Genomic DNA, 26,319 nt, shown 5'->3' with positions numbered 1-26,319 from the left:
ATGGCTTGAAATTTGGTTTACTCGGGTTTTTGCTTATTACTCTAGAAGTCACTACACATTACTAGGGCAGTCTTTGAAGCGTATACAGATGAATGATATCCATCCACATGCATACATGTCTGTGCGGCTGTATATTTGATTAGTTTTATGGTTTTTATATTCTGATAAGGTATCGTTTAGAAAAATTCAGAAACTATATATGTCATTTAGTACTGAAATCAGCAGGTTAAAAAACTCCTGCTGTGATATGAATAAAACTGAAGTTTGTCTTTTGTTTTAAAAATTCATTTAATGGATAGAACAAGACTTACTCCGGATGAGACTGGCCAGGTGTTGGTTGTAGTGTGCGTGGGCATGGGTCCTGTGGGTTGAATTATGGGTCCTGAGTCTGTCCCTCTAAGGGGCTGCGGCAGCGGCTCAGAGAGGAATTTGACTGTGTTCACTCCAAGCTGGAGCAGGGCTGATGTTGGGCTGTGTAAAGCCGAGGGACTCTGCTCGTGGGGTGGGGAACACAGTTTGAGGTCTCTGGGGGGCGTGGAGCTCTTGAGTTGGGGGTCCGTGGGCAAAAAGGTGGGTGGGGACTGTTTGGTTCTCAGGTTCTTGGGCGCTCAAGTGCAGCTGAAAAGCAGCGCGGAAGGGCCGACCTAAGTGGGGGGTGTACAGGCTTAATTGGCCTGCAGCTGAATCGGGGAGGGGGAGAAGCTCTGGCCCTGTCCTCTGGGGATGAGACTTTTGGTCACTGTGACTTGCTTAACTGGGTCTTCAAGGCTGGAAAGTAGATAGGTCGTCAGCAGGAGATTAGGCAGTGGCTTGGTAGAAGAAAACCTTCTCCACGGGTCCCCATGGAGGGTCCCAAAGAAGAGAAATAGGCTATATTTATTGTCATGGCAGAAAATGGATGAAGCTATATCCCACTATTCTCAGGGTGGGCCTGAGGTAAAATACCTTTGCAAGGAGGAAGGTCCTAAAAAGAATGCTTAATTGGCTATGTCCTCTGGTCTTTAGGTATCTCATTAATATAAAGATCTATCTTGAGGCTTTGTGTCCTATAGTCATGCCCTTTACCCATGGAAGGGCTAGTAGGGGCAGTATCCTGAAAGGCACATATCTATGGAGGTCTTCGGCCTCATATCAGGAGCCTAGAGTCTGGGAGCATGGTGAAATGTATGCTGTCCTTTGCAGGGACACATGTGAGGTCTCCAGCCTGCCGGATCTCCGGCCATCACTAGCTGGTGTTCAACCAGAAATCATCTTGTCCTTTCACGGTCCTACAGCCAGGAGTCAAAAATTCTCTACCGATGTGCTCACTCTTACTCCATTTCTTTAAAGTTACAGATTAGAATATGATAATGTAGAATTTTCAACATAACAAGGTATCGCTTGTCTATATCATACATATTATACTGCTAAAAAGTAGAAAGAAAAAGGATGAATTAAAGCCAAATGAAGCAAATCTTTGATAAGGGAAGGGGAAAAGGAAAAAGATGAGAGGTATTTTTCCTTCATTTTAATTGAAAAAAAAAAAAAAAAAAAAAAGACTTGTTTCATTCTTTTCTAAAATTATTTTATTTATATTCCAAATGTTGCTTCCCTTCCCTGTCTTCCATCCCAGAGTTCTTCACCTCCTTAACCCTTCCCTTTACCTCTGAGAGGGTGGTCTGCCACCTGCTCAACACCCCACCTCAACCTCCCCCCCACCCCCCAGTTCTCCTTCTTTGGGGCAGCAAATCTCTACAGGATTAGGCACATCCTCTTCCACTGAGACCAGACAAGGCAGTCCTCTGCTGCATAATTGTCTGGGACCATGGACCAGTCCATGAATGCTCTTTGGTGGCTTAGAGTCTGGGAGCTCTGAGGGGTCCCAATTAGTTTATATTGTTGTTTCTATGGAGTTGCAATCCCTTTCATCTCCTTTAATCCTTCTCTTAATTCTTTCATAGGGGTCCCTGACCTCAGTCAAATGATTGGATGAAAGTATCTGTATCTATCTCAGTCAGCTGCTGGTAGAGCCTCTCAGAGGCTCCTGTCTGCTAGCACAACATTGCAACAATAATTAGTGTCAGGTTTTGATGCCTGAACATGTGATGCGTCTCAAGTTGGTCCAGTCACTGAATGGCCTTTTCTTCAATCTGTGCTCCATTTTTGTCTCTAAATTTCCTTTAAACAGGAACAATTCTGAATCAAAAAATTTGATCCTTCCACAGAGGACTCTGTTTATCTACTGAAGGTGGTTTCTTCAGGCTCCACCTCCCCACTGTTGGCTATTTCTAAGGTTATTACCATTGTTTCCTGGGAATCTCTCATATCCCAGGTCTCTGGAACTTTCTAGATTTTCCCCTGCACGCCCCACCCCTAGAGCTTCATATTTCAGTTCGTTCTCCTGGCCTTCTGGGCTTCTCTCCTGTATGCCCACCCATACATAATCCTGCCCCCTTTTGTACCTCTTCATCTGTTCTTTCAGCCAGATCCCTCCCTTCCTCTGTCTCTCTTGATTAATTTGTTCTCCATTCTAAGTGGGATTTAAGCATCATCACTTGACCCTTCTATGTGTAGTATAGAACACGTAGTTAGTAAAAATATGTTATAATTCTGTAGGCTCTCATTGTTTTCCAAATGATGGTGTTCTTTGCCAAAAAAATTAAATTCTCTTCACTGTATGTAGTAAATAACCTGCGTGCTTATAAATGGAAAGTTATTCTTTTATTTTTTTCTGAGACACACATCAAGTCTGTCATGGATACAGTGGCCCAGTGAGTGACTCTGGGTGTGTCAGACTTCTCTTTGCCTACTCTGGCTTTCTCATTGTTTAATGTAAAAAAATTCATACAACATGATAAGCACTATGGCATATAGGTTCTCTTGATTAGGCCATAAATTTTCTTTGTGAGGATCTATAGATATTGATTTGTTGAAAAACTCTCTTTTCATAATTAAATTGACATGTGTATCATGCTTTATTATTACTATACAAGCATTTAAAAATATTTTATTGTCTATTTATAATAGAGGCATACTGGTGCTATATCTGAATGCTTTTTCTTTCTAGAAAAAAATGTTTAAAATAAACAAATTATGTCAGAACAACCCAAAGATGAGAACAGTGTAAAGAGCAAATTCTAGATCTGAATAGGGAATTATATCTGATATGCATCTGACAGAAGCATACTCCAAATATGCATCAAAGTAAAACCATGCTAGCAACCAAGAAAAAAAAAACAGGGGATGGGGGGACACTCTTACATATGTGATAACATAGATCTATGACATTAACCTCACTGAAGAGTCAATAGGTTAACTGGAAGGTGTGAGATATTATCATGGTCTTGCCAGCTCACTGGTTCTGTGTATGACCTACCATGTAACTTTTATACACTGAGCTTGAATACACAAAGAGTTGTGCATAAATCAAGATGATGAATGGAGATAATTTATTCTGTAACTTTGTTTTCTTAATAATACATATTGGCCCTGAGTTTCAGTTTTAGAGACCTCTATGATTAAAATACTTACAGAGTTGTTCTAGTTAAACATACATGATAAATGTCACTGGTAAATGGGAGGAAAAAAAATAACCTTTAGGGTAAGGGGTGTACTTCTTGAAAATTGATACTTGTTCTCCTTCTTAGATGGCCTCAGCTATACTTTTAGTTTGAAAATAATCTTAACATTGAGTAAACAGATATCAGGTGAAATTAGTCAGTGGGGAAAAGGCAAGTTTTATTTTAACATCTATCCTTTGAAAATATTGAGAACCTTTTCTCTGCGAATATGTTTTGATTTTCTTTTCAGTACTTGTTTGATAATTAGTTGGGCAGCATGAAAAGTGGATTCTCAGCTTCCTATTTCTATTCAGGAAGATCATTCGGACTTGGGAAAGATATTGATATGGATTTATTGGTATTTCCATCCATTTCATTGCTTTCTTTTTAGATGCATTTTATTCTAAGACTTTTTTTTCTTACCTTTGATGTATCACTAAAGAGGGTCTTTCTTCAGTATATCACTAGCTCACTCAACACATTTCTGTGAAAAGTTGAATAGCTCTATGACTACTTGATGTTTGTTCATAATGTTTGCTATGCTTTATTATAAGAAAATAGGATATTTGTCTTGTACATCTTTTTGTGTATTTTTTTCAGACACAAAACAGAAATAAGAAAATGATCAGAATTTATGGATTTTAGAATTCCAGTTCCAAGCCATGTGGTAATTTATACTCAAAGACATCTTTGTTATAATGTATGAATCTAAAGACTCTACCAACTCTGTGTGGCATTGGGGAAATGAGAGTGTAAACACTCTAATTTTTTTTAAATATTATTATACTGCTTCAATATTTGAAGAATCCTGAATGAGTTTGCACTTGTTTAAAAAAAAAAAAATCAATGCACATATACCTGGTAGCTGACAACAAGCCCACGGACAGTTACACTGATATAAAAATTTAGCATGTGTACATGGTGCTATGTGTTTCTCATAACCGTGACATTTATTTCTTAAAAAAATAGAAAAAATATAATATATTTTAAAGATCAATTTCAGTTGCTAATGATAATACAATTTATTCTTTTAGTAAACCCAGAGGAATGAACTTTGCATTTTGTTGACTATATTATTTTAAATCTCTAAACTCATGAGAGGTGTAAAATTAAAGCTTAAAATCTACAATCAGAAGAAGTCACTTCATCTCTAGTATAGTGTGGGAAAAACACATTAATCTGTTTAGTCTACCAAAGCTCTAGAAAACACAGTGTTTCATTACTCTGCTATATTCTGAATTATCTGAACTGGAACTAAGAGTAGTTTAAAGGTGTTTAAAAATAGGGATATCCAGAGTAACTTTGAGTACTAAGCAATAATACATATTTAAATAGTTTAAATAATTTTTACAAATTCAAGTTAATGTCTACTAATTAGTAGCAGTATACCCTTTGAATTTCTAAAATTAAAATTAATTAAGAAGTATACTAACATTGAATTTTTTAGTCCTTGTAACATTTCATTTATATTTTTTTAGTATGAATAAGTCAAGACAGACTCAACATTTTTAAACTTCTTTGGAGTATATACATTGAATATGATAAATATTAAACACCTAGGCATTAATAATGAAAAATGTTATAAATAGTTCTCATTAAATGTATGTCAAAAATGAAAACATAATGAAACTTAAAAGAAATATAATTTCTGTCTGTCATTAACTCTGAGCATTGTTCACGTATCATTTAATATATAAAACAGAATAATTACTGTTACATTAACTTTTTAGACAAGATCTATAAGGCTCCGCTATTGTAAAACCATAGGCTTCGATTCATCATGTAATAAATAGCATGTTTAGGCTTCAGATCAATTTATATATAAACACAATATCAAGCACTCTTTTGTAAAGTTGTTATAGTGACAAAATCTTCATATCACCAATGAAAACCTCAGGTCATGACAATGTATTGGCGCATTTGACAATTTGATTATTTAGTACTAGTGCATTTATGTGAAAAGGATATCTGCAACACACAGAAATAAACAATATCACTGAAAATATTTGTGATAGTTAATTATATAATTTAGGAACACGCAACAAGATGCATATTATGAGTATTTTGAAAACAAATTGTTATAATTTTTGCTTATTTTAAAATAATAGTTTTTTTTTACCAATACAATGCTGTTTCACTCTGTAATAAAACCTAAAAACAGTTATGATGAAACCTCCAGCAATTTTTTATTATTCAGGATTGTTTTAACTATCACGCAATCTTTCATGTTTTTATAGGAAGCTGATTGTTTTTTCAAAATATATGAAGAATTACATTTAAATTGTGATTGAGATTGCACTGAATTTGTAGATTACTTTTAATAGGATGATCATTTTTTTTACTTTACTAACCCTACAGATTAATGAGCATTGGAGATGTTTCCACTTTCTCATAACTTATTTGTTTTCTTTCTTCAATGGCTTGAAGGGCTTTCTGTTTTGTTTGCTTTGTTTAGTTTTTTAAACATTCATATCAACTGTACATCCAACAGAAAGCTAATAGCCAAAATATATACAGAACTCAAGAAAATAAAAAAAAAAAAAGAGAGATGGATCTAGACAGAGAGTTCTCAAAGGATGAAACCCAAATAGGGTAGAAACAAATAAATGTTCAACATATTTAATCATCATGGAATTGCAAACCAAAAGTTTTTTTGAGATTTCATCTTGTGCCAGTCAGAATGAGTAAGATTAATAAAAGAAATTACAGCTCATGCTGGTGAAGGTTTAGAGTCAGTAGAGTTTGAAATACCATGGTTTCTGGGAGTGTACACTTGTATAAGCCACTATGAAAGTCAATGTGGTATACAGTAGCCAGAAATTGGAAACAACCGAGATGCCCCTAAAAAAGAAAATAAATGGATGAAGAAATGTGGCTCAATGCAGGATCACATCCATTAAAAAAATGAAATCCTGGGGACTTAACCATCAAGCAAAGAGTATACGTGGAGGTGCCCTTGGCTCCACCTGCACATGAAGCAGAGGATGGTTTTAACTGGCATCAATAGGAGGAGAAGCCTTTGGTCCTGTGAAGGCTCAATGACTCTGAAGAGGAATGCCAAGGCAGTGAGATGGGAGTGGGTAGGTGGGTGAGGGAGCACCGTAATAGAAGCAGGGGAAGAGGGTGTGATAGGGGGCTTGTGTAAGGGAAACCGGATAATATTTGAAATGTAAATAAATAAAATACCTAATAAAAACATTAAATGAAAATAAATCTCAAAAATAAATAAATAAAATCCTGAAATTCACAAGTAAGTGGGATGGAAGTAGAAAAATCATCGTGAGTGAAGTAAAATAGACACAGAAAAACAAATATGAGAATTATTTGCTTATATGTAGATATTAGCTGCAATATCAATGACAACCAAGTGTGATGTGAAGTTTTATATCAACTTGGCATAAGCTAGAGTTTCTGAAAGGAGTGAACCTCAGTTGAGTAATGCTTTCCTAAGATTAAGTTGTAGGAATTACTGTCCAGAAAAGGACACACTTGCAGAATAGTCGACTGATTATATCTGCCTAGACAGAGTAATCAGCCCTTAATAATTCTGCAGCACTAAGGTCTGTCAGATGATCCTGGGCCAGAAGGCAGAAGAACAGATGCTCCAACGTTTTGAAGTAGAGCAAGTGTCCAGGTGTTCAGAGGTCTCTATAAATTGGCTAAGTTTTAGAAGCTATGCTTTGTGCTTCCCACAATTATAGTCAACTCAGTCATTCTGGATTTCTGATGGGGTTGAAAACTTATAGCTATTTACTTTGAGAGAAAAGATCTGAGTGTATGGTCATCAGCTGACATTCATCTTAAAGCCAAGGAAAAAGCCAGGTTCAGAACTAAGTGTTTTAGTTAGGATAGATGACAGAGGTGCTGGTTAGTCAACAAAAGGATGGACTGGGTATTAGGACTATCTTGTACCTCACTGGTACAAATAGGCATAATTATGCTCTAATTGTATTTTGAGAGAAAAGTTTCCTTTTAACAGGAAGGGTGATGTGTAGGAGGAGCTAAGGTGGGAGGAGTACTGAGAGGAAGAAAAGGAGTAAGAAGAGGAGAAGAAGAAGGAGAGGAGAAGCTAGGTGATGAAAGAGAGATAGAGGGGGGAGACAGGGAAGCAGATGTTCATGTATCTCCACCAGTCAAAGATAGTTGATATATCTAGGTTGGGTAGTGGGTTACACCTCTGATTGAACAATACCAAACTTATAAAGCCTATGATTAACATTTCTTAAAAAATGTATAAATGCAAAATGAAAAGGGGGCATGGGATAGGGGTTTTCTAAGGGGGGGGAATGGGGAAACAGGATGGTATCTGAAGTGTAAATGAAAGATCTAATAAAAAAAATTAAAAAAAAAAAAAGATTAAGTTGTAGGGCATTTTCTTAGTTATGGATGGAAGATTGTCCTGCCCAATGTAGGCTCTATAAGAAATCAGACTGAGCGTGCCATGATGATCAAGTCAGTAAATAGCACTCCTCTAGGCCTCTGCATGAGCTTCTCAATCAGGCTTTCTGCCTTGTTTGAGTGTTACCCTGACTTCTTTAGATGATGACCAGTGATATGGAAGTGCATGCTTTCTCCTGAAGTTTCTTTTTCATGGGGTTTCATGATGACAATACTAACTCTGACTAAGATATCAATATGCAAATTGTAGTAATTAGAGGTTAAGTATCGAGTAAGGAACTAGGTTGGGACATATAGATTTTCCTATGAAAGGTAAAGAGAATAGATAGTTATAGACAATAGAGGAATACAACCATAATGAGAAGATAAAGTCGAGATGGGGTAGGAAGGAGAGCAAGGGAGAGAATAATGGGAGAGACAACTAAAATTAAGGGCCATAGAAAAAGTGTCCTAATACAGTAGAAGATTCCTAATACATATACAAACATGAAAGGGGTTCTAACTGAAATTACCAAATAACAGGGGAAAAAGAGAATTAACTCTCCACCCAATACCTTATAATATATGGATAAGTTCAAATGATTTTTTGTTTTTGAATAACTACAAACCATTAATGCACCATTGTTTTAGAAATTAGGAAAATAAGAAATGTTAATTTTTAATTTAACTTTAATAAAATATCCTGCTGGGCAGTGGTGGCGCACGCATTTAATCCCAGCACTTGGGAGGCTGAGGCAGGTGGATTTCTGAGTTCGAGGCCAACCTGGTCTACAGAGTGAGTTCCAGGACAGCCAGGGCTACAGAGAGAAACCCTATCTCAAAAAGAAAGAAAGAAAGAAAGAAAGAAAGAAAGAAAGAAAGAAAGAAAGAAAGAAAGAAAGAAGAAAGAAAGAAAGAAAGAAAGAAAGAAAGAAAGAAAGAAAGAAAGAAAGAAAGAAAGAAAGAAAAAAGAAAATATCCTATTTGGGGAGATCCTTTCTACTCATTTCTTGTACATATATAATCAGAAATAGATTTCTTTATTTGTCTTTGTACATGTATATCACTGTGTTTTGCTCATATTTGACCTTATTGATCCTTCTTTGTCCCTGGAAACCTCCCATGATCTCCCTCCATTCCCAAGCGGTCTTTGGTTTATTTTTATCAAATATATGCACATATATATTTATTCTTGATTCATGTAGGAGAAAAACATGTATGTGTGTTCTCACCTACCACAGCACAGAATTTTATTTTGTAAATGATGTAGAAATAATTTGAGAGCATCAAAGACTATGAAATATAATTGTATAATAAATTTAAAAGGATAATATAGAAAAGAATAGTATAATGCTGTGGTGAATTTATTATGGTAATCTTTCTCTTTTCGTCTTCTGAGGTTAAGTGCACAAGCCATTTTTCTTTAGCATTCAAGGATGTTTTAGCCTTACATTAAAGTTATACCGTACATTAAAGTGTATATTTGACTAGAATCTACTAAATGTATTTAAATTAATTCTTATACTTGATATCATGATGACCTTGTAAAGCAAGCTAATCATGTGTTATTTTTGTCCTGAGGTTTAGCATGCTCCATTCAAAAATAAAAATATTATACATGCATTTAAAGATAAACCTAAGTATAATTTAGTTACCTTTATTACATAACTTTTCATCTTCTTGTACAATGTTTCTCTTATCCAATGTGGATACATAGATATCCACAGTCTTTCACAAAGATTCTATGACTTTCACTGATTGCCCGTAACCTTCAGCTGCATGTTCATGCCTTAATTCTCTATGGATTGTCCAACTTGTTTTATTTCCTGAAGTAACTTCTTTACTTGAAAAGAATCTTACTCAATCAAAATTGATTTATATCATTTTCTTCCACCAGAATTTCTCACTTACTCATTTATTTTCATCACATTTGAAAATCTGATTTATCTCCATGTATCCAAAATGACTTATAAATTTTTTTCTTTTTTCAGTACTGCTCTGAAGAAAAATAAGATGGTTAGTAATATCAGTAAAAATGGTTCCCATGGAGAATTTTTAGATTCATAACTGATTTTTTGTCTCATATTGCAGTGTTTTTATTCCTTCTAAATAAATCAAGAAGGTATAAGAATGTTCACTATAATTTTTACTGTCAACTGGACAAGACCAAGAGTAACCTGTGAAAAAAGAGTCATAAATGAACAATTACCCTGATTAGATGTACCTATGTCATTTCTGGATAGAATGGTCCTGAGTATTGATTGATGTGACAGGGAACATCCCACTGTGTATGGTACTATCTATCTTTAGGAAGATCATCTTGGGTAGTATAAGAAAATGTGCTAAGCATTCTAATAAGCAGGTCCCTCCATAGTGATTTTACCAGGTTCCTGTCTCAAGTTCTTGTCATGACTTTCTTCAGTGATGGACTGTTTACTGGAAGTACAAGCTGAACTTCTCAAGTTACTTTGCTCATGGTATATGTCATAGCAAATGAAAGTAAACTAGGCTAAAGAGTAAGAGATTAGATTCTTTTTTCTTCTTTGTATCTTCAGTGCTGAGGATAAAACTCTGAAGATAATGTTATTTAAGTTATTGGAATAAATACTTAAAAACATTCTAAGCAATATCAAAAAATGATAGAGTAAAAAATAAAAGTTTGATATTTCTGAGTCCTATAACTTCCACTCTACAGAATAGGCTCCCACAGAAATTAATTAGAAATTATAGTTATTACATTAATTTGCATCATAGTGTTTTAGAGTGCAAAGAATGAAAATCACCAATTAATTTCAAACATCCTACTTGAAGCTAAATATCAATAGTCTTATAAGTAGAGTTGTTGTTGATTTAATTTGCTAATATGCCTACAAATTGAGGTAGTACTTATTTATTTATTACATAGTCCCAGAGAGATATCAGACTCTCCATTTTTAGCCTTAGGAAACCAGATATAAAAATATGGATCAATAGGATAAATCTTTGGTGTTTTCTAGGAATAATATCTTAAAACAGCCCATAACAACATTTACAAAAAGTAATAATATACATCTTTACATTTGAATACAAAAAGAACAGAATAAGGAAAATGATAATAAAATAGGTTTTAAGTCAAGGTCTCACTATTTAGCATTGACTAGCCTAGAATTTGCTAAATAGACAAGGTTGACGTTGAAGTCATAATCTTTCTACCTTAGTCTTCCAAGAACTAGAGTACCAGTTATACCCCCACGCTCTGAGTCTTGCTGACTCTTTAATGTAAATGAACAAAGCTTCAAAGGTTTGTTTTATTTATCTATATACATATGACAATGATATTTTCATTTTCTTTTAAAAATATGTATATGTCTGGGTGTGAATTTTTTATTTGTAACTATTGGGGCAGTTGAGAACAAATAGAAGACATTAGATGCATGGAGATAATGTTCTAGGTACTTGTGAGCTGTCTGACATGGATGTTGAAACCCAACTTGTGACCTCTGCATCCATAGAGTGCGTGCTTGATTGCTGAGCCATCTCTCTAGCCATTCCAAATAATACTATTGTAACTTTTAGACTAACAAAAGAAAGCTATGCTAATAAAGTATATACACAACTCAGAAAAACAACTCAGGAAGAATTAAGGATAATAATTACCAAACAAAACAAAACTCTAGTCACAGAAGAGGTGATATATTTGCTACTGTTAAAGACAAGGCATATTAATTTAAAATTACTGTTTCTTCTGTTGGGAGTTGCTGAATTTAATTAGTAAATATTAAATGGTTGTTCATGGTTAATAGATAGACTTGCTCATGCCCAGTTATCACTTACCTACTTCACTGTAGGAAAAGAGTACTGGGTTAAGGTTAATTCACAGAAATGCTCTCACCTTTCACCTCAAAATCCCTAACAGTTACCTTTAATCTTCTCCTCTTCTGAAGAGTAGCCATTTTACATAAACCATTTCCCACAGATGTATCAGTAATAAATGTAAAAGGACTCATGAAGGTGTCAGAGACAAGAGAGATGACAGAGAAAGTAGATTCATATAGACATCAGGGTAAGGAAAAAATATGCACCTATATTACATAAAACATTGCCACACAGAGTTAGGTCTTTGGTTTGTACTAATTTCAGCTTGGCTTCCCAAACATAATATTGTTCAGTACAATGAACTTTTTTTCCTAATATGTTTATTTTGTTTTCTTATTTTTATGCCTTTTTTTACTTTACATGATAATACTTTTATATAATCTGCAATTTTCTTTTCTAACACTATCGATGTCGTTTTCCAGAGTTTAAAAATAGAAAAAAAAAAATGTTTTTTCTTTGGTTAAATTCCCCCCTTCATGAAAATAGTCTTTATGACTTTGTATCTCACAGAAGAGCAATTCTGAATTAAGTGTGAGCAAATTAGGGTATCTTCAACATTGATTTAATTACTGTGAAGGTTAATGTTCAATATAAACATTTGAAAAATAATTGTGCCGGGCAGTGGTGGCGCACGCCTTTAATCCCAGTACTTGGGAGGCAGAGGAAGGCAGATTTCTGAGTTCGAGGCTAGCCTGGTCTACAGAGTGAGTTCCAGGACAGCCAGGACTATACAGAGAAACCCTGTCTCGAAAAACAAAACAAGCAAACAAACAAACAAAAAACAAAAAAAGAAAAATAATCGTATGTAGTAAACTAGTATATCAAATATGGTTAAAAATGTAGCCCTGAAGTATCATTCTATGTTAAAGTTACAGAAATTTTGGAATTGAGCATTTATTTTCTCCAGATATATTTTCAATGTTTTTCATAGGTAAACTTGCAGAATGCAGGTATGAATATGGCTTTTATAATTTGTTGTAGCACCCCTGTTACATTTAAGTATAATTATTTATGAGATAATGTTTCATAGAAAAATTACCATATTTTTAAATTAACCATTTTCAAGATTAAACTGTGGGTTTAAATTATACAAAAATTCAGCCTAGAATCAAATACTTTAGCACTCTTTTTCAATTTTTTTGTGCTTAAAATATCTTCAATGTTAGCCTCTTAGCATTGGACAATGGGGGGGGGGGGGGCTTATCCCTGTGAAAGACTAATTCTTCTCCCAGAAGTCGTCAGTTTCTTGCAATTTTTTGTCTAGGAGTAGAATCCCTAAAAATTATCCCCTTCTGCATTAACAATGTCCGTTGATATTTCCATTGTTACAATATTGTTTATATATCCATTTCTAGGAAAGACTGCTTTAAAGCCTTGGTCCTGCTATTCTTGTTCTGACAAACTCTCCATCCCACCTTCCACAATGTTCCCTTGGACTGAGATGCAAGGCAGACTCAGTTGGTTGTGTTTATATAGATTTGTGCATACACATGCAATCATACATACATCCATATGTATGTTTGTGTGTCTGTAACAAAAGTAATCAAAGAGGCTATCAACTAGCAGAGGGGTGAACTAGAAGGGGTTTGAGGGGTGAATAGCTGGGAAAAGCTGGAGAGAGATTTAAACATTTTTTCACCAGGACAAAAAACAAACCTTCAGAAATGCTTATTATTGTAAAGAAACAATAGAAAATTGGACTGAATTTTAAGTGACAGGTATTCCATTTTGAAAAAAAATCAAATACATTTCAATAAAAAGGTTGTTCATTAAATATTATTTTTCAAGTTTCCTTTCTATAAGCAACATTTGATTGTTTATTTAAATATGTATGTATGTATGTATGTATGTATGTATGTATGTATTTGTGGAAACTTTAATTATAGACCTGATTAAAGAGAAAAATTCTACCCTACATCTCATAATCCTGCTACCAGTTTTTCTTATCTAAGTAATAGATCAATCAGTAAAGCAGCAAATACATTATTTATTTATTTATTTATTCATTTATTAATTCATTCATTCATTCACTTTACATTTTGACTGCAGGCACCCCCTTCTCCTCCTCCCAGTCTTACCTTCCCATTTCCCTTCTCCTATTTTCCTCTCCTTTTCTCTAGTCTTGACTTTTGGGTACCCACCTACCCTGGCGCATCAAGTATCATCAGGACTAAACACATCCTCTCCCACTGAAGTCAAAGAAGGCAGCATAGTAATGAAAAAGAGATCAAAAATCAGAAAACGGAGTCTGAGTCAGAGACCACCACCACTCCAATTGTTAGAAAACCACATGAAGACCATGCTGTAATCTGTTACATATGTGTAGGGTACCAAAGTCCAGTCCATGCTTGCTCTTTGGTTGGTGTTTCATTCTCTGTGAGTTCCCATGGACCCAGAATAATTGTCCCTTTAGGTACTGTGACCCCTTCAGTTCCCTTAACCCTTCCCTTGATTCTTCCACAAGACTCCCTGAGATTTATTATACCACAAGGTCACTTGTTGATTTATGTTCTTAGCAGTTTTATTCATAACAGTCAGAAGCTAGAAACAACCTAGATGTCCAAAAACTGAAGAACGGGTAAAGAAAATGAATAAGTGGATGTTAGCCATAAAGTACGGGATACCCACGCTACACGATACAGACCCAAAGAAGCTAAACAAGAAGGAAGACCTAAGTGAGGATGCTTGAATCTCACAATGAGAATTTACCTGTCTGATAACCAGAAAATGAGTCCTGGCCAAAAGCCTGGGCATGCTGCTAGGGTGGTCTAAGGTTTTTAACCTTTAGCAGTATGCATAATCTCTGTGTAATGTAAATTATCCAGTTCTGACATTGCCACTAGCATCCCAAACTAAGACAGGCTGTAAAATAAGGGTTGGTCTTAAATATGAAAATCTAAAATTTGAAGTAGTACCTATAGCCTTGGATCCCAGATGATCTAATAATCTTCAAGGCTTCATTTTCTATCTGCCCATGTCTCTCACTAGCCACATACTAACTTCATTTGCTTGTGGGCTCCCTATACCCAGTGTTCATTCTTCTGTATTAAAGCACGCATGCACTGCTTTTTAAAGGAAGAAGCAGTACCTTTTTCTTTTTTCCTGTTCCTCTGTGAGACCTCTCGAGCTTCTTTCTTTCTTTATGAAAATGTTTTTGTAGACTTCACTAGACAGTTCTCATAGCTTGCCCATGTGTTATTGTAATCACAGAAACTGTTGAAATGTACAATCATTTATATTTTTGAGAGTAAAATATATTTATACATATTTTTCTAATTTCCTCCCTACAATTCCATCCACATTCTCCGAGTCCTTGTTTTTATCTCAAATTCATTGCTTTTGGTCTTTTTCATTAATTGTTGGTGTTGTTGGTGTTGGTGTGTGTGTGTTCCTATAACATAAATACAATCTGCTCAGTACATAAAACACTACTGGTATGATATAATTTCATGCTGGGTACTTGACATTAGATAACTAATTGGCAGGCTTCTTTATTTTTTACATTATCTTACTTTTCTATTAATTGATTGAAGGAGAGACTTCATTAGTATTCTACATTAGATCACTGTGAACTCAAGCTACACACCGACACACTGCTGCTTTCTCTAATTTATGTGACACTGAATTTAGTTTTCCTTCCCTGACCAGAGTCCACAAATAGCTCTTTTGTATAATTAACCCATGTAGAATTTGTACACAAAATCAATCAGATTATGTCAAGAATATTTGTGAGCTTAGAAAATGTTTTAAGTTTTTAAATAATAGCTAAATAAAATATTTCTATATTGTATAACCTGAATAGAATTGTGGAAGTCAAGGTTTTACAAAAAAAAAAAAAGCAAGCAGCTGAAATGAACCAATATAATAATAGTAAGAAAGTTCTACTTTAATATTTTAAACTACTTCCTTAAAAATATAAACTGACATTTTGATTCATTTATCTCTAGATTTTTAAAAAATTACTAAGTGTGTTAATAGCCAGAACCCTGTGGTTTAGTTACTTTCTCAAAGTCCTCTTTATCTGAAAATTCTGTTTTATTGTTTAGTTATGTGTACACGCGTGTCTGTGTGCAAGAATAAGACAGTGAATACAGGTGCTCACAGAAACCACGAGAAGACAAGAAATACCTTGGAACTGGAGTATCAAGGTGGGAACTAACCAACATTGGTACTGGGAAATAAATTCAAGTCTTCTGCACTTGCAATATATACTATTAGCCACAGAATGATTTTTCCATATCCTCTAAGCGCCGCTCCTCACGAACATTGATTGAAATTGAGAAAGAAAGATGTGCTAGGATTCACTAAATGAATAAACTTTTCAGAACACTCCATATTGAAACCCAACACAGGGTTTACTGGCGAAGAACACTAATCTCAAATAAATAAATGGCTTGGTATACTTTTAGACTAGATGTAAGAACTAGGTATTTATTTAATAGCTACTTTTTGAAGAGAAATGTATTCAAGTGTGCACTAATCATTACCTGCCCACAAAATGAGAGGAAAGTGTTTGTCAGTCTTAAATAATTTCAAGCTAATATGTGTTTTACTTATTCTTTTGTATAGGTTCAGATGTTTACACATTTTGAAAATTACATTGTATCATTTATCCTGATCTTAAAAAAAAAACCACAAAAACAAAATACATTGTAAATGCTATTCAGAAGACCATCCAATTACTCCCACAGACAAAGCATGTAGCATCGCAAGACTGACGTTATTCTGTAACAGTAGTCAAGTGTACACACAATTCTTTTGAATTCTGATGAGATTCAACTTTTCATTTAATAGCACTGAAGGACAGTTGATATTTTTAGCTCAATGCAGTAACAACTCACTAGTGTTAGAGTTGTCGTAGCTAGCATGGTGGCAGTTACACCTTTAACTGGAATTACTCTTGGCATAAGTTGGGCAAAGCAGCAGGGTGGTTTATACTGTCCTGGCATTTGACCTGTTTCTTGATCTTGTAACCTAACAAAATGTGAGGCTGTTCTGCACCTGCAGCCCAGTAGATGCCATCTTTTCTAATAGAGTGTGGTTCTAGGATGCTGTGGAAACATATATATATAATTTCGTCCTGGAAATATACCTTCTTTCCATAATGCAAATACCACTCCAAATTCATCTTGATCTGCACCAGGCTAAACTTTACATGGTTGCTATGACGATTTCCAAAGCTAGACAAAATCCAAGAATATGCAAAAATATTGAAAACTAAAAATTTCTGCTTGCATAGAGATTGAGTAACATATATCTACAGATGTGCCAGATGTGCCTATCATTCACACAGTAAATACTTTGTTTTCTCTTGCTATATTTTTTTAAAAGCAGTTAAGTAATGAATCCCAAGGTTTCATGAAAAAAATGTAATTGACACTATTATAATGCTATCTTCAAATTTAACTTTAAATACTTTCAGCTGAGATGCTGGATCTGTGGCACATTTGGTAGAGTGCAAGACCAGTATAGAAGAGACCCTGTGTTTTATTCCCATTGGTAGCAACAACAACAACAACAACAAATATATCAAGTGGTTCTTCTTACACTAACTAAAATAGGGACAATAAAACTGATGGTCAAGAGAGTCTACTTTGGTGACAGAGAGGATGGCTGCCTATGTTATTACATTTCTTTCCCCTTCCTCAGTATCAACATCTTGATGATGGAAGAAAGCAATGTGTACATAAAAATAGGGTAGAACAAATCACATATATTTTGGATTTTTTTTGTGACCATGAGAGAATGATATGCAAATAAAATTCTTAATATTTCTGAGAAAGCTTTTGGAAGAGGTCTTATTCCAAATAATAAATGCTTCATTTCCCTTGTCTTATTCCTTAGTTTCTTTTTTTTTTGAGTTCTCATGGAGGACCTTGAGACAATAAGGTGATCACAAACAACAAAAGCTTTGTTGTAGGAAGAAGGAAGACTCAGGATGAATTTCTATAGAGTAAGTTCTTCTTCTTCTTCATGACAAAAAAGAATAAACTATGTAATGATCTTAAAAATTATCTTATCACTAGCAGCAGAATAAGCTTCCAAATATGAGAATGGACAACTTTTCATTCCTTATATATATTTTGAAATATGATGCCGTGGTCTAGATACCATTAGATTGCTCTAAAAAGTTGCCCATACTCAGCACATCTGCAGGATCTGTATGGCCAGATGTATGATTGCTGCTCATTCCCTGCTCCAGGTAGCTATTTCTCCTCACATTCCTCTTCTACATAGTTGCTTATTAGCTATTCATGTTTAGTCATCCAGTGATTTCTTGTTTGTGGTCAAATTTATATGATGTAATTAAATTTCACTAAAGCTATTGTTGTAAAATAATTTACAACATGTCTTCTCTATAGAAAAAGACTGAATTTAGTGGATTTTCCCCATGGAAACCAAACTGCCTACTTATTTGATATAGTGATATAAACCCATAAGAGACACCTGTTTGAAATATTTGGGCTTATTCCAATTATCTAGCTTCCTCCACATTTTCTGTTATTTGTAATAAATAGCAGTTGCTTTATCAGAGTTACATATGCCATGTTGATCCCTAGACCACATGTGAGTCTTTGACATACCTTTGAAGTATTTTGCATATTTGTTAACGTAGTTTTAATATCAGTAAATATGGACTTGAAGACTATTTGAATGTAAACATATTACATTAAAATAAACTAAAACAGATAATTTCTACTGCCAAATTGCAATAAAATCAAATAGAATAGTAGGTCAGTTGTAACATACCTTACATAGGTAAATTTAACTATGTGATATTTCAGCTCAGTGTGCAGCTGGCTTAAGATGCTAACATATTGTACCAAAACCTTTTGCCTCATAATGTGATAGAACCCCAGGCTTGTGACGGGGTGGGGAAGATCAGTAAAACAAGCCCAAGAATAAAAGTATTGTGTTTTTGAGAACAACTTGAAGCTAAACTACTCACCCCAACAAAAGTTACTATTGATTCTATGATCTAAATAAATGACAGATGAAGAAACAAGCTCTGTAGTGGGAAAAGAAAGCCCAAAGTTCAGACATGGCAAGATTATCCAAGAAGAGAACGTCTAATTGGTAACTCCAGCTAATGGCCTCACCTTGCCAGCTGACTTATATTGGATGGTTGTAGACATTTGTTGTTACCTTCATTTACTTTCTAATTTGAGCTACTTTAATCTTCTCTGACAGATGCTGTGAGCACCCTGTGTACTGTGTTTATTTTGTCCAGAACATCTATCTACTATTAGTTAATGACAATTTCACCTTTGCTTGCTATGCACTTATAAAATCATTTGTTCACAACCAAAACCGCAATTCTCATCAATTCTTCTTGGGATATTTTAGAATATGAATTCCTGAGAATATGTGGATGGGACCTAGTTAAGTATAATAACATACCAGAAAAGTATGGATGGCCAAAGTACATTCATTTTTAATTAATCATCTGGAACATACAAAGAAATTGGTTTTATTATGACAGTGTTATACGTACATATCATTCTTTTTATGTTCTTTCCACCTCTTTACCTTCCCCATTTACCTCTTTTGTTCTTTTTCCTTCCCATTCTTTATACCTTTTCATACACTAAATCCACTAAATTCAGTATTTTTATATGGAGAAGAAACATTCTAAATTATTTTACAACACTAGCTTTAGTGGAATTCAAGTACATCATATAAATTTGACCACAGAAAGGAAATTTCTGAATGATAAACATGAATAGCTAGTAAGTCTTTTTTTTTTTGCTTTTATGTTCTATATTATATACTATATATTATATAGTATATAATCTAGATTTCAAATATGTAGAAAATGTGAAATTTCTCATTCTGAATCTGGCTTATTTCACTTAAATTAATGACACACACACTCACACACACACATATAACAAAATGTCACATATATATATATATATATATATATATATATATCACATATATGATGTTTTCTCTTTATCTTTTATCTGTATATGCACATCTATGAGGATTCCTTATATTGGGCATTATGAATAGAGAAGATATAAGCATGAATGTACTAGATTCTCTGTGATGTGCTTGCTGACTTAATCCTTCCATTCTATACCCAGAAGTTACACAGCTGGATAGTACAGCAGTTCTGCATGAAGTTTTCTAAAACATCCTCATGTTGTTTTCCAAAAATACTACAACAGGTACCTTCTCAATGAAGTGAATAAGGGTCCCATTTTGTCTGCATTCTTGTATTTGTTGTAATATTTTTATTTTTTCATGAAACCATAGGGTAAAACAATGGCTGGGCAGATGGGACATCTTCGGGAAGGTTTCTTGGTATGGGAAGGCCAAGATGGCCTGAGGTACCTACTTTTTGGACACTCCTGGTAAGGTCTACCTCAGGACAGAGGCTCCCTGAACAGCAACACCTGACTGGTCCTGGCCTCCAGACTTCTCCTGTCCTTAACTGAATGGATCACTTTGGGACTCATAGGTTGACCATGTCTCATTCCTTCTTTTGTATTTTTATGTGGGTCAGAGGCTCTAAGGACAATGTCTGCTTGCTGTTTGTTTTCAATTATTCCATATCTCAATAAAAAGTTGTACCCCTCAGGGCATTTATATTGATAGCCAGTTGTTCTACTTTTTTTAGTTTGACCTGGGTCACAGGCTTTCTGGTCAGCAAGACCCGACTTCTGCCCATCTCCAATTACTCTGTAACTGTGTACATGTTTATGCCCCTTGGGAGTGGGGAGGTGGTCAAAGCCTCTTCTCTTCACACTGTTTGGATGTTGGTCACTGGTTCTCTTGGCATTAACACATGACAGTGTTTTTTCTTCAATTTCTCTGTGTCTGAATAATAGTTTGTGCCCTTTGGGACTCCTGTGTGAACAGGAGCTCATTTCACTCCTTGTACTTTTATCTGAGTCACAGGATCTCTGGTCAGCAAGCCCTAACTGTTGCTTGTCTCCAGTTTCCCTGTGCCGACACGGATGGTTGTTCCCCTTGGGAGTGAGGAGGCTTTCAAAGGCCATTCTTTTCTTCAGGACGTTGGGAAGTTGGTCACAGGCTTTCTGGGCATTAACAATGAGATGTGATTTGTTTCTAATTTCTCTGTATCTGTGTGAATGATTATGTGTCTTGGGGCTTCCATGTGGAGAACATTCCTTTCCACTCTTTGTTGTAATTTCATCTGGGTCAGAGGATCCCTGGACAGCAACAGATGACTGCTCCTGGCCTCCAATTCCCCTGTCGTCATTGATGGGATGGTTCTCTCTGGGACTATGTTGACCACGGCCTATTCCTTTCTTTGTATTTTTATGTGGTTCAAAGTCTTTGTGGTCAACACTTGGCTCGTGTTTGTCTCTAATGTCTGTTAAAGAAATGTTGTGCCCCTTGGGGCTTCCGTGTGAAGAGCTTCCCATTCCAGTTTCCGTTCCACTTTGACCTGCGTCACCAGCTGTCTGTTCAGCAAAACCTGACTCCTTCTTGTCTCCAACTTCCCTATAACATGGATTGTCATTCCTCATGGGAGTGGAGTACTGGTCAAAGGACATTCCTTTCTTTACCTTGTTTAGATGTTGGTCACAGACACTCTGAGCATCAACGCCTGACTGTGCTTTGTCTCCACTACTACTGAATGTGAAAGTGTGCTTGTGCTCTTCAGGGCTGGCATGGCCACTGCTCACTCTTGCTGGTCTGCTATGGTTTGGGTCATAGGGACCCTCAGAAGAGCAGGTGGAATCACCCAGCTGGAATCTCGATGAATCTACATTATATTCTTGTATCTGGGTCACAGGATCTCTGGTGGGTTTTGGTGAGTCACCTGGATTATTCTCCAGGTTCTGGAGCAGAACATTGATGAGAGATTGTAGTTCAATTGCTGTATTATAGATGATATTTTCTCTATCTACTACCTCCTGTAGCTTACTAACCTGTGGGGGGGTTTCATTCCTCAAAGAATCCCCCTGACCCTTGAAATTTGTGCTCAGGTTTTCATATTGTTTAGCATTCCATGAGATATTCTCCAAGGAACTTTTAGATGGAGCCTTTCTTTTTCCTATTATATTAAGGGAAGACTGACTCCCAGTCTTGGCTGAGAGTTGGGTGGAGCTTGGGGTCGAAAGCCTTACTTTCTCAAGGCTTTCTCCCTGGCTTATGTCTCCAGATTTCAAAATATTGGGTCTTACTTCAGGGGGATGAAATACATTGTCATTCTTTGCTTCGATCTTATCTTTATGGTCTGTGAACTTCTGATTATCCACACTCATGAGGAGATCACCTAAATCCTGTGAGGTCTTGGCATTTTGGCATCCATTCTGGAAGTTGAGCAGTGAGTTTTGTGAAGGCAAGTTGACCAGGGTAGTGTGAACGGTACTGGGGCCATCTGGATGATGAATCATAGGCCAGGACTGTGGTTGCTCACTTGATTTTAAGTCAGTATTATTATATTCTTTTATTTTTAGAGCCAAGTCCCCTGAGTTTTGAGGGTTAGATGTTTGGAGAAGGCTTTGGCTTCTTTTGGCCTCTGCAGACTCAAAGTCCTTGAGAGTGATATTGGTGTCTTGCCCATTGGGAATCTCACTGAATCCCAGACTCACCCTCCATGCATAAGGTGGCTCTTCTTTTACGTTCAATGTGTAGGTTTGTTTGGCCACTGATGGTGGGACCCTGTTTTCAGGGCCCACAGTTGTTGCAGTCAAACAGGTATGTTCTGAGACCATATATTCAGACTGCTTCCAGGGTGCATGCTTGTCCATTCCTGGCCCAGTATTTGGTTGCAGGAGGCCTCTTCCAATTCCTTGGATAGTTCTGCTCTGCTTTTGTTTTGCATGGAGGAAGAAGAAAGCACGGGGCTGAACACTCTGGTTTCTCTGTGGTTGATCTGGATGGATCCTTGAGGGCCCATGGCTGGCAGAAGATGGAGGGGCTCTTTGGGTCTTCTGAGCTTCTGGAGATGAGTGTTCAAACAGAGGACTTCGCAGCCTGGCAGATGATGCAGTTTCTACCCTTGTCCCTCCTGGATCTTGGTGATGCAATTTTTCAAGAATCATGGCAGCCTTGGAGTAGTATTCAGCCTTGGAAGCACAGGGTAATCTCCTTTTGCGAATCACAAAATGCTGTTTGACGTTTGATTCCAGCTTCATTTTAGTATTTGGATCAAGGAAGGAAAGGGTCTGGCTAGTGTTTATAGAGAGCAGCTCATGTGTCTTCAGAGCAGGATTCCTGGGTTCCAGACCCTTCCCAGGGATGCTGCTTGAATTGCAAGTCAGATCTTCGGCCCCAACCTCGAGACTCTTCCTAAGAATATCAGACTTAGCTATGACCTTCTCTAAGGGAACTCCTGTGGGCATGGATCCCATATTCTGGCTGCACTTGTAGCTTTTGGAGTTGAGGATGGATGGTTGGGCAGGCTGGTTGAGTTCAGGCAGGTTCTTGCAATAACCATCACTGTTTGTTTGCAAATCTCCCTGAAGCTGTGGCAGTTCCCCAGATGGGGGGAATCTGACATGGGTTCCTTGTTGTTCTCCCACATTAATTTCCCTCTCTTCATGCTGTGGCTCCTCATGATGGTGGACCATTTGATAATGCTCAGGAAGGATGGAGGCTGACCTCGTAACTTTAGTGGGCAGGGTGCCCCAGGACAAGTTGTCAGTAGGCTGGCTAATGTCTGTTTGACATTTTTGGATATTACCTCCTGCAATGTCTTTCCAATTCAGTTCCTGTTGACAGGGCTCATTTACATTTGTTAGGGATGCCTGTATCCCTACCTCAGTGGTGGGACATTTTCTTCTACGGTACCTTCTTTGGAATGAAGAAGGTGTTTGGTTTGTTATAGAGCTTGGGAGGTTTTCTAGTTCTTGGACCCCTGTCACACCTACCAAGCCTGGTGTCACAACTTGGTGGGGCAATGACTGGTCCTGGCAAAGTTGTGGAGGTTCTTGAGTGAGAGATAAATCTTCTGTAGAGTCACTTGGTTCGCTAAACCTCACAGATTTACGTCCTCCTGAGGATTTCTTGGAGACCCAGGCAGTAGCCACAACTGACTCAGAGAGCACAGAGGATATGCCCCATATAATTTGGTTAAATTTCTGCTGTATAAGCACTTCTAAGACCTTGAGGTAAGAAAAGAGTTGAGGGAGAGAAAGCTGATTCAATCTCTCCTTCGAGTACCAGAAGGGTTGGGGAGAGGAGTGCAGTAAAGGATGCTGGATGGGCCTTTGCATAGGTCGAGATGCATTCTGGGTAACCCGCACATTCCTTTGGCAGTTTCTGAAATGTTTTACAGTATCAGTTTTCTTCCTGGGCTTGCTATGCCCCCTCTTCAACACCTGCCATTTAGAAACAACAACAAATGAGCTGGGGTCCCTTTTTCTCTCTTGTAGACAAACTGTCTGCTCTCTGTGCTATGGTTAACATAAAATCCACATTTCCCAGAGACCTTGCTCTCTTCAATTCTTGACTCATTCATACTGTGCATAAACACATTTCCTTTTGGCCTTGTTGGGAAACAGCAGAAAAGGCTGTGTATGTCACACTCACCACCTCTATCCTCAGTCAGTGTTCCTCAGACAGGATCACTCAGACAGGATCCTACCCAAGGCTGCTTGGGGACTGTCAAGTGATAACTGCTTCCTCAGACCATAGGAGACCCAATACCTGATCTGATGCCCTTGGTCTCATCCCCTGCTTCGTATCAGCTCAACACAAACAAAACCAAGTGCCTGATAAAAGGGCAGATGACATTTCCTGTGTCCCCACCAACTCAGAAATGCAGTCTGTCCATAGAGCCATGGTCATCCTTAGTGGCCTTTCTGCCACCCCATACATATGGTCTGAGAGCTTCAGACAGACAGCTCAGGCCACTCTCATTTCTGTCCTGCCTGCAGACTGATGTGCTGCTACTCCTGGAGATTTCTGCCTCCTGTCTGTAGCTAGACTTTAGGTTCTTCTTTCTTCCATCCTACTCCACCCCTTTTCTTCCACCCTTTTGTTCCCCTAACACTAGATAGGAGAGAGTAAAAAGGATGGAGGGTGGAAGGAAAGATGTTGTGATGGAGGGGGTTAGTTCCTTTGGGGCATGTTTAATCTTGACCTTAGCAATATCAATTTCTTATTTCTTCTTTTTACACCTCTACTTAACAAACTACAAACCAAAAACTGATAGCAAATGACCAACAACTGTCAGCCAACAACCAACAACCCACCATGCTTCTCAAGGCCTTAGAATTTATATATCCTAGGAAAAGTCCCCAGAATTCCAAACATCACACAAACACAGAAACTCTCTGCTGCTGGCAGAATCATACCCCTGCTAGAGCATTAGGCAAATCATAGTCAGCTACTGTGGAAAATCTGAAACAACCCCATATCCTATACCTGAGATTAAAACAAAATATATTCTTATATTTTTGTTTTTTAAAAAATGCCAAAATTTTTCACTAAATCTGCCTTTCTAGGGAATGTGAAAGTAACAATCATGAAAAAAAGTCTCCTGCTCTATTGTGTGTTAACCAAGACTCTCCTCACCTTTGGGGTGTTCTTTTCTCTCCTAGATGGTGGTGACTCTGGATACTCCTTCAGGAATGGGATTAGTAGGTAAAAGAGACCCACTCCACACAGAAAGGCAAAGCTCAAGTCCACTACCATGGACATGGATCTGGGAATCGTCCACAATTCATTAACGCTATTCATCAGAAAGAGAAAATTTCCCATCTTCTGAATCGCAGTGCAGCTCTCAGGCTACTGAGTCCTGGAGTACAGCATCTGACTTGACAGGAGGGCTCAGGTCGCATCACACAGCTGAGGCCTCCTCATCACAAAGGGCTACTGGCAGGAGGGAGAGTACCATGGCCCCTCCCCAGCCTCCACCCCAAGAGCCCCACCCACCTCCTGGCTTTCCCTACTCCCACTTTCCAAATCCTACTGCTGAAAAAGTCAAAGATAGATTTCTGTTTATGTACTGTTTCTCTGCCTGAGCCCCAGAATTCTTCTGCCCTCTGTCTGCTTGAGTCCTGCCCTCTGTCTGCTTGAGTCCATCAGGGTTTTAGTTTTTGACTATATATATATATATATATGCATGGGGTGTTTCTTAGGGATTCTTATTCTAAGGGCGGTTTCTGACTGCACATCCAGATCTCTTCATTCTGAGATCATAGATTATCTTTTTTCCAGTAAATTAGTTTTTATTAATTGTTTTATTTATTTACATTTCAAATGTTGTCTGCCTTCTCTCTCCCACCTCCATGAAACTCCCATTTTATACACCTTCACCTTTGCCTCTAAGAGGGTGTTCCCTCACCCCTACCCACTCCCACTACTCACCCCTATAACATCTCCTTTCTCTGGACATCAAATTTTCTCAGGACCAAGCACATAAACTCCCACTGAGGCCAAATAAGGCAGTCCTCTGCTACATATATCGCAGAAGCAAGGGACTGGTCCATGTGCACTCTCTTGTTGGTGGCTTAGTTTCTGGAAGCTCTGAGGGGTCCAGTTAGTTGATACTCCTGTTCTTCCTATGGTGTTGCAGTCCATTCAGCTCTTTCAATCCTTAAATCTTCCTTTGGGTTTC

At 37.1% G+C, this 26,319-nt stretch overlaps 1 protein-coding gene across 1 annotated transcript; it reads right to left on the bottom strand.

Moving 5' to 3' along the window:
* Positions 1–20,057: 20,057 nt before the first annotated feature.
* Positions 20,058–25,460, bottom strand: LOC117722200 (spermatogenesis-associated protein 31A6-like). The gene is made up of 2 exons (XM_034521136.2): positions 25,275–25,460; positions 20,058–24,076 (listed from the first exon to the last, which is right to left on the bottom strand). Exons 1-2 carry the CDS (start codon positions 25,458–25,460, stop codon positions 20,144–20,146), a joined length of 4,119 nt encoding a protein of 1,372 aa, XP_034377027.1. The 3' UTR covers positions 20,058–20,143.
* Positions 25,461–26,319: the final 859 nt, after the last annotated feature.

This window comes from Arvicanthis niloticus, chromosome 17 (genome assembly GCF_011762505.2).
Source record: "Arvicanthis niloticus isolate mArvNil1 chromosome 17, mArvNil1.pat.X, whole genome shotgun sequence".
Taxonomy (NCBI): domain Eukaryota; kingdom Metazoa; phylum Chordata; class Mammalia; order Rodentia; family Muridae; genus Arvicanthis; species Arvicanthis niloticus.
Note: the sequence above shows the minus strand (reverse complement) of the source record. Positions and strands in the feature narration are given on the sequence as shown.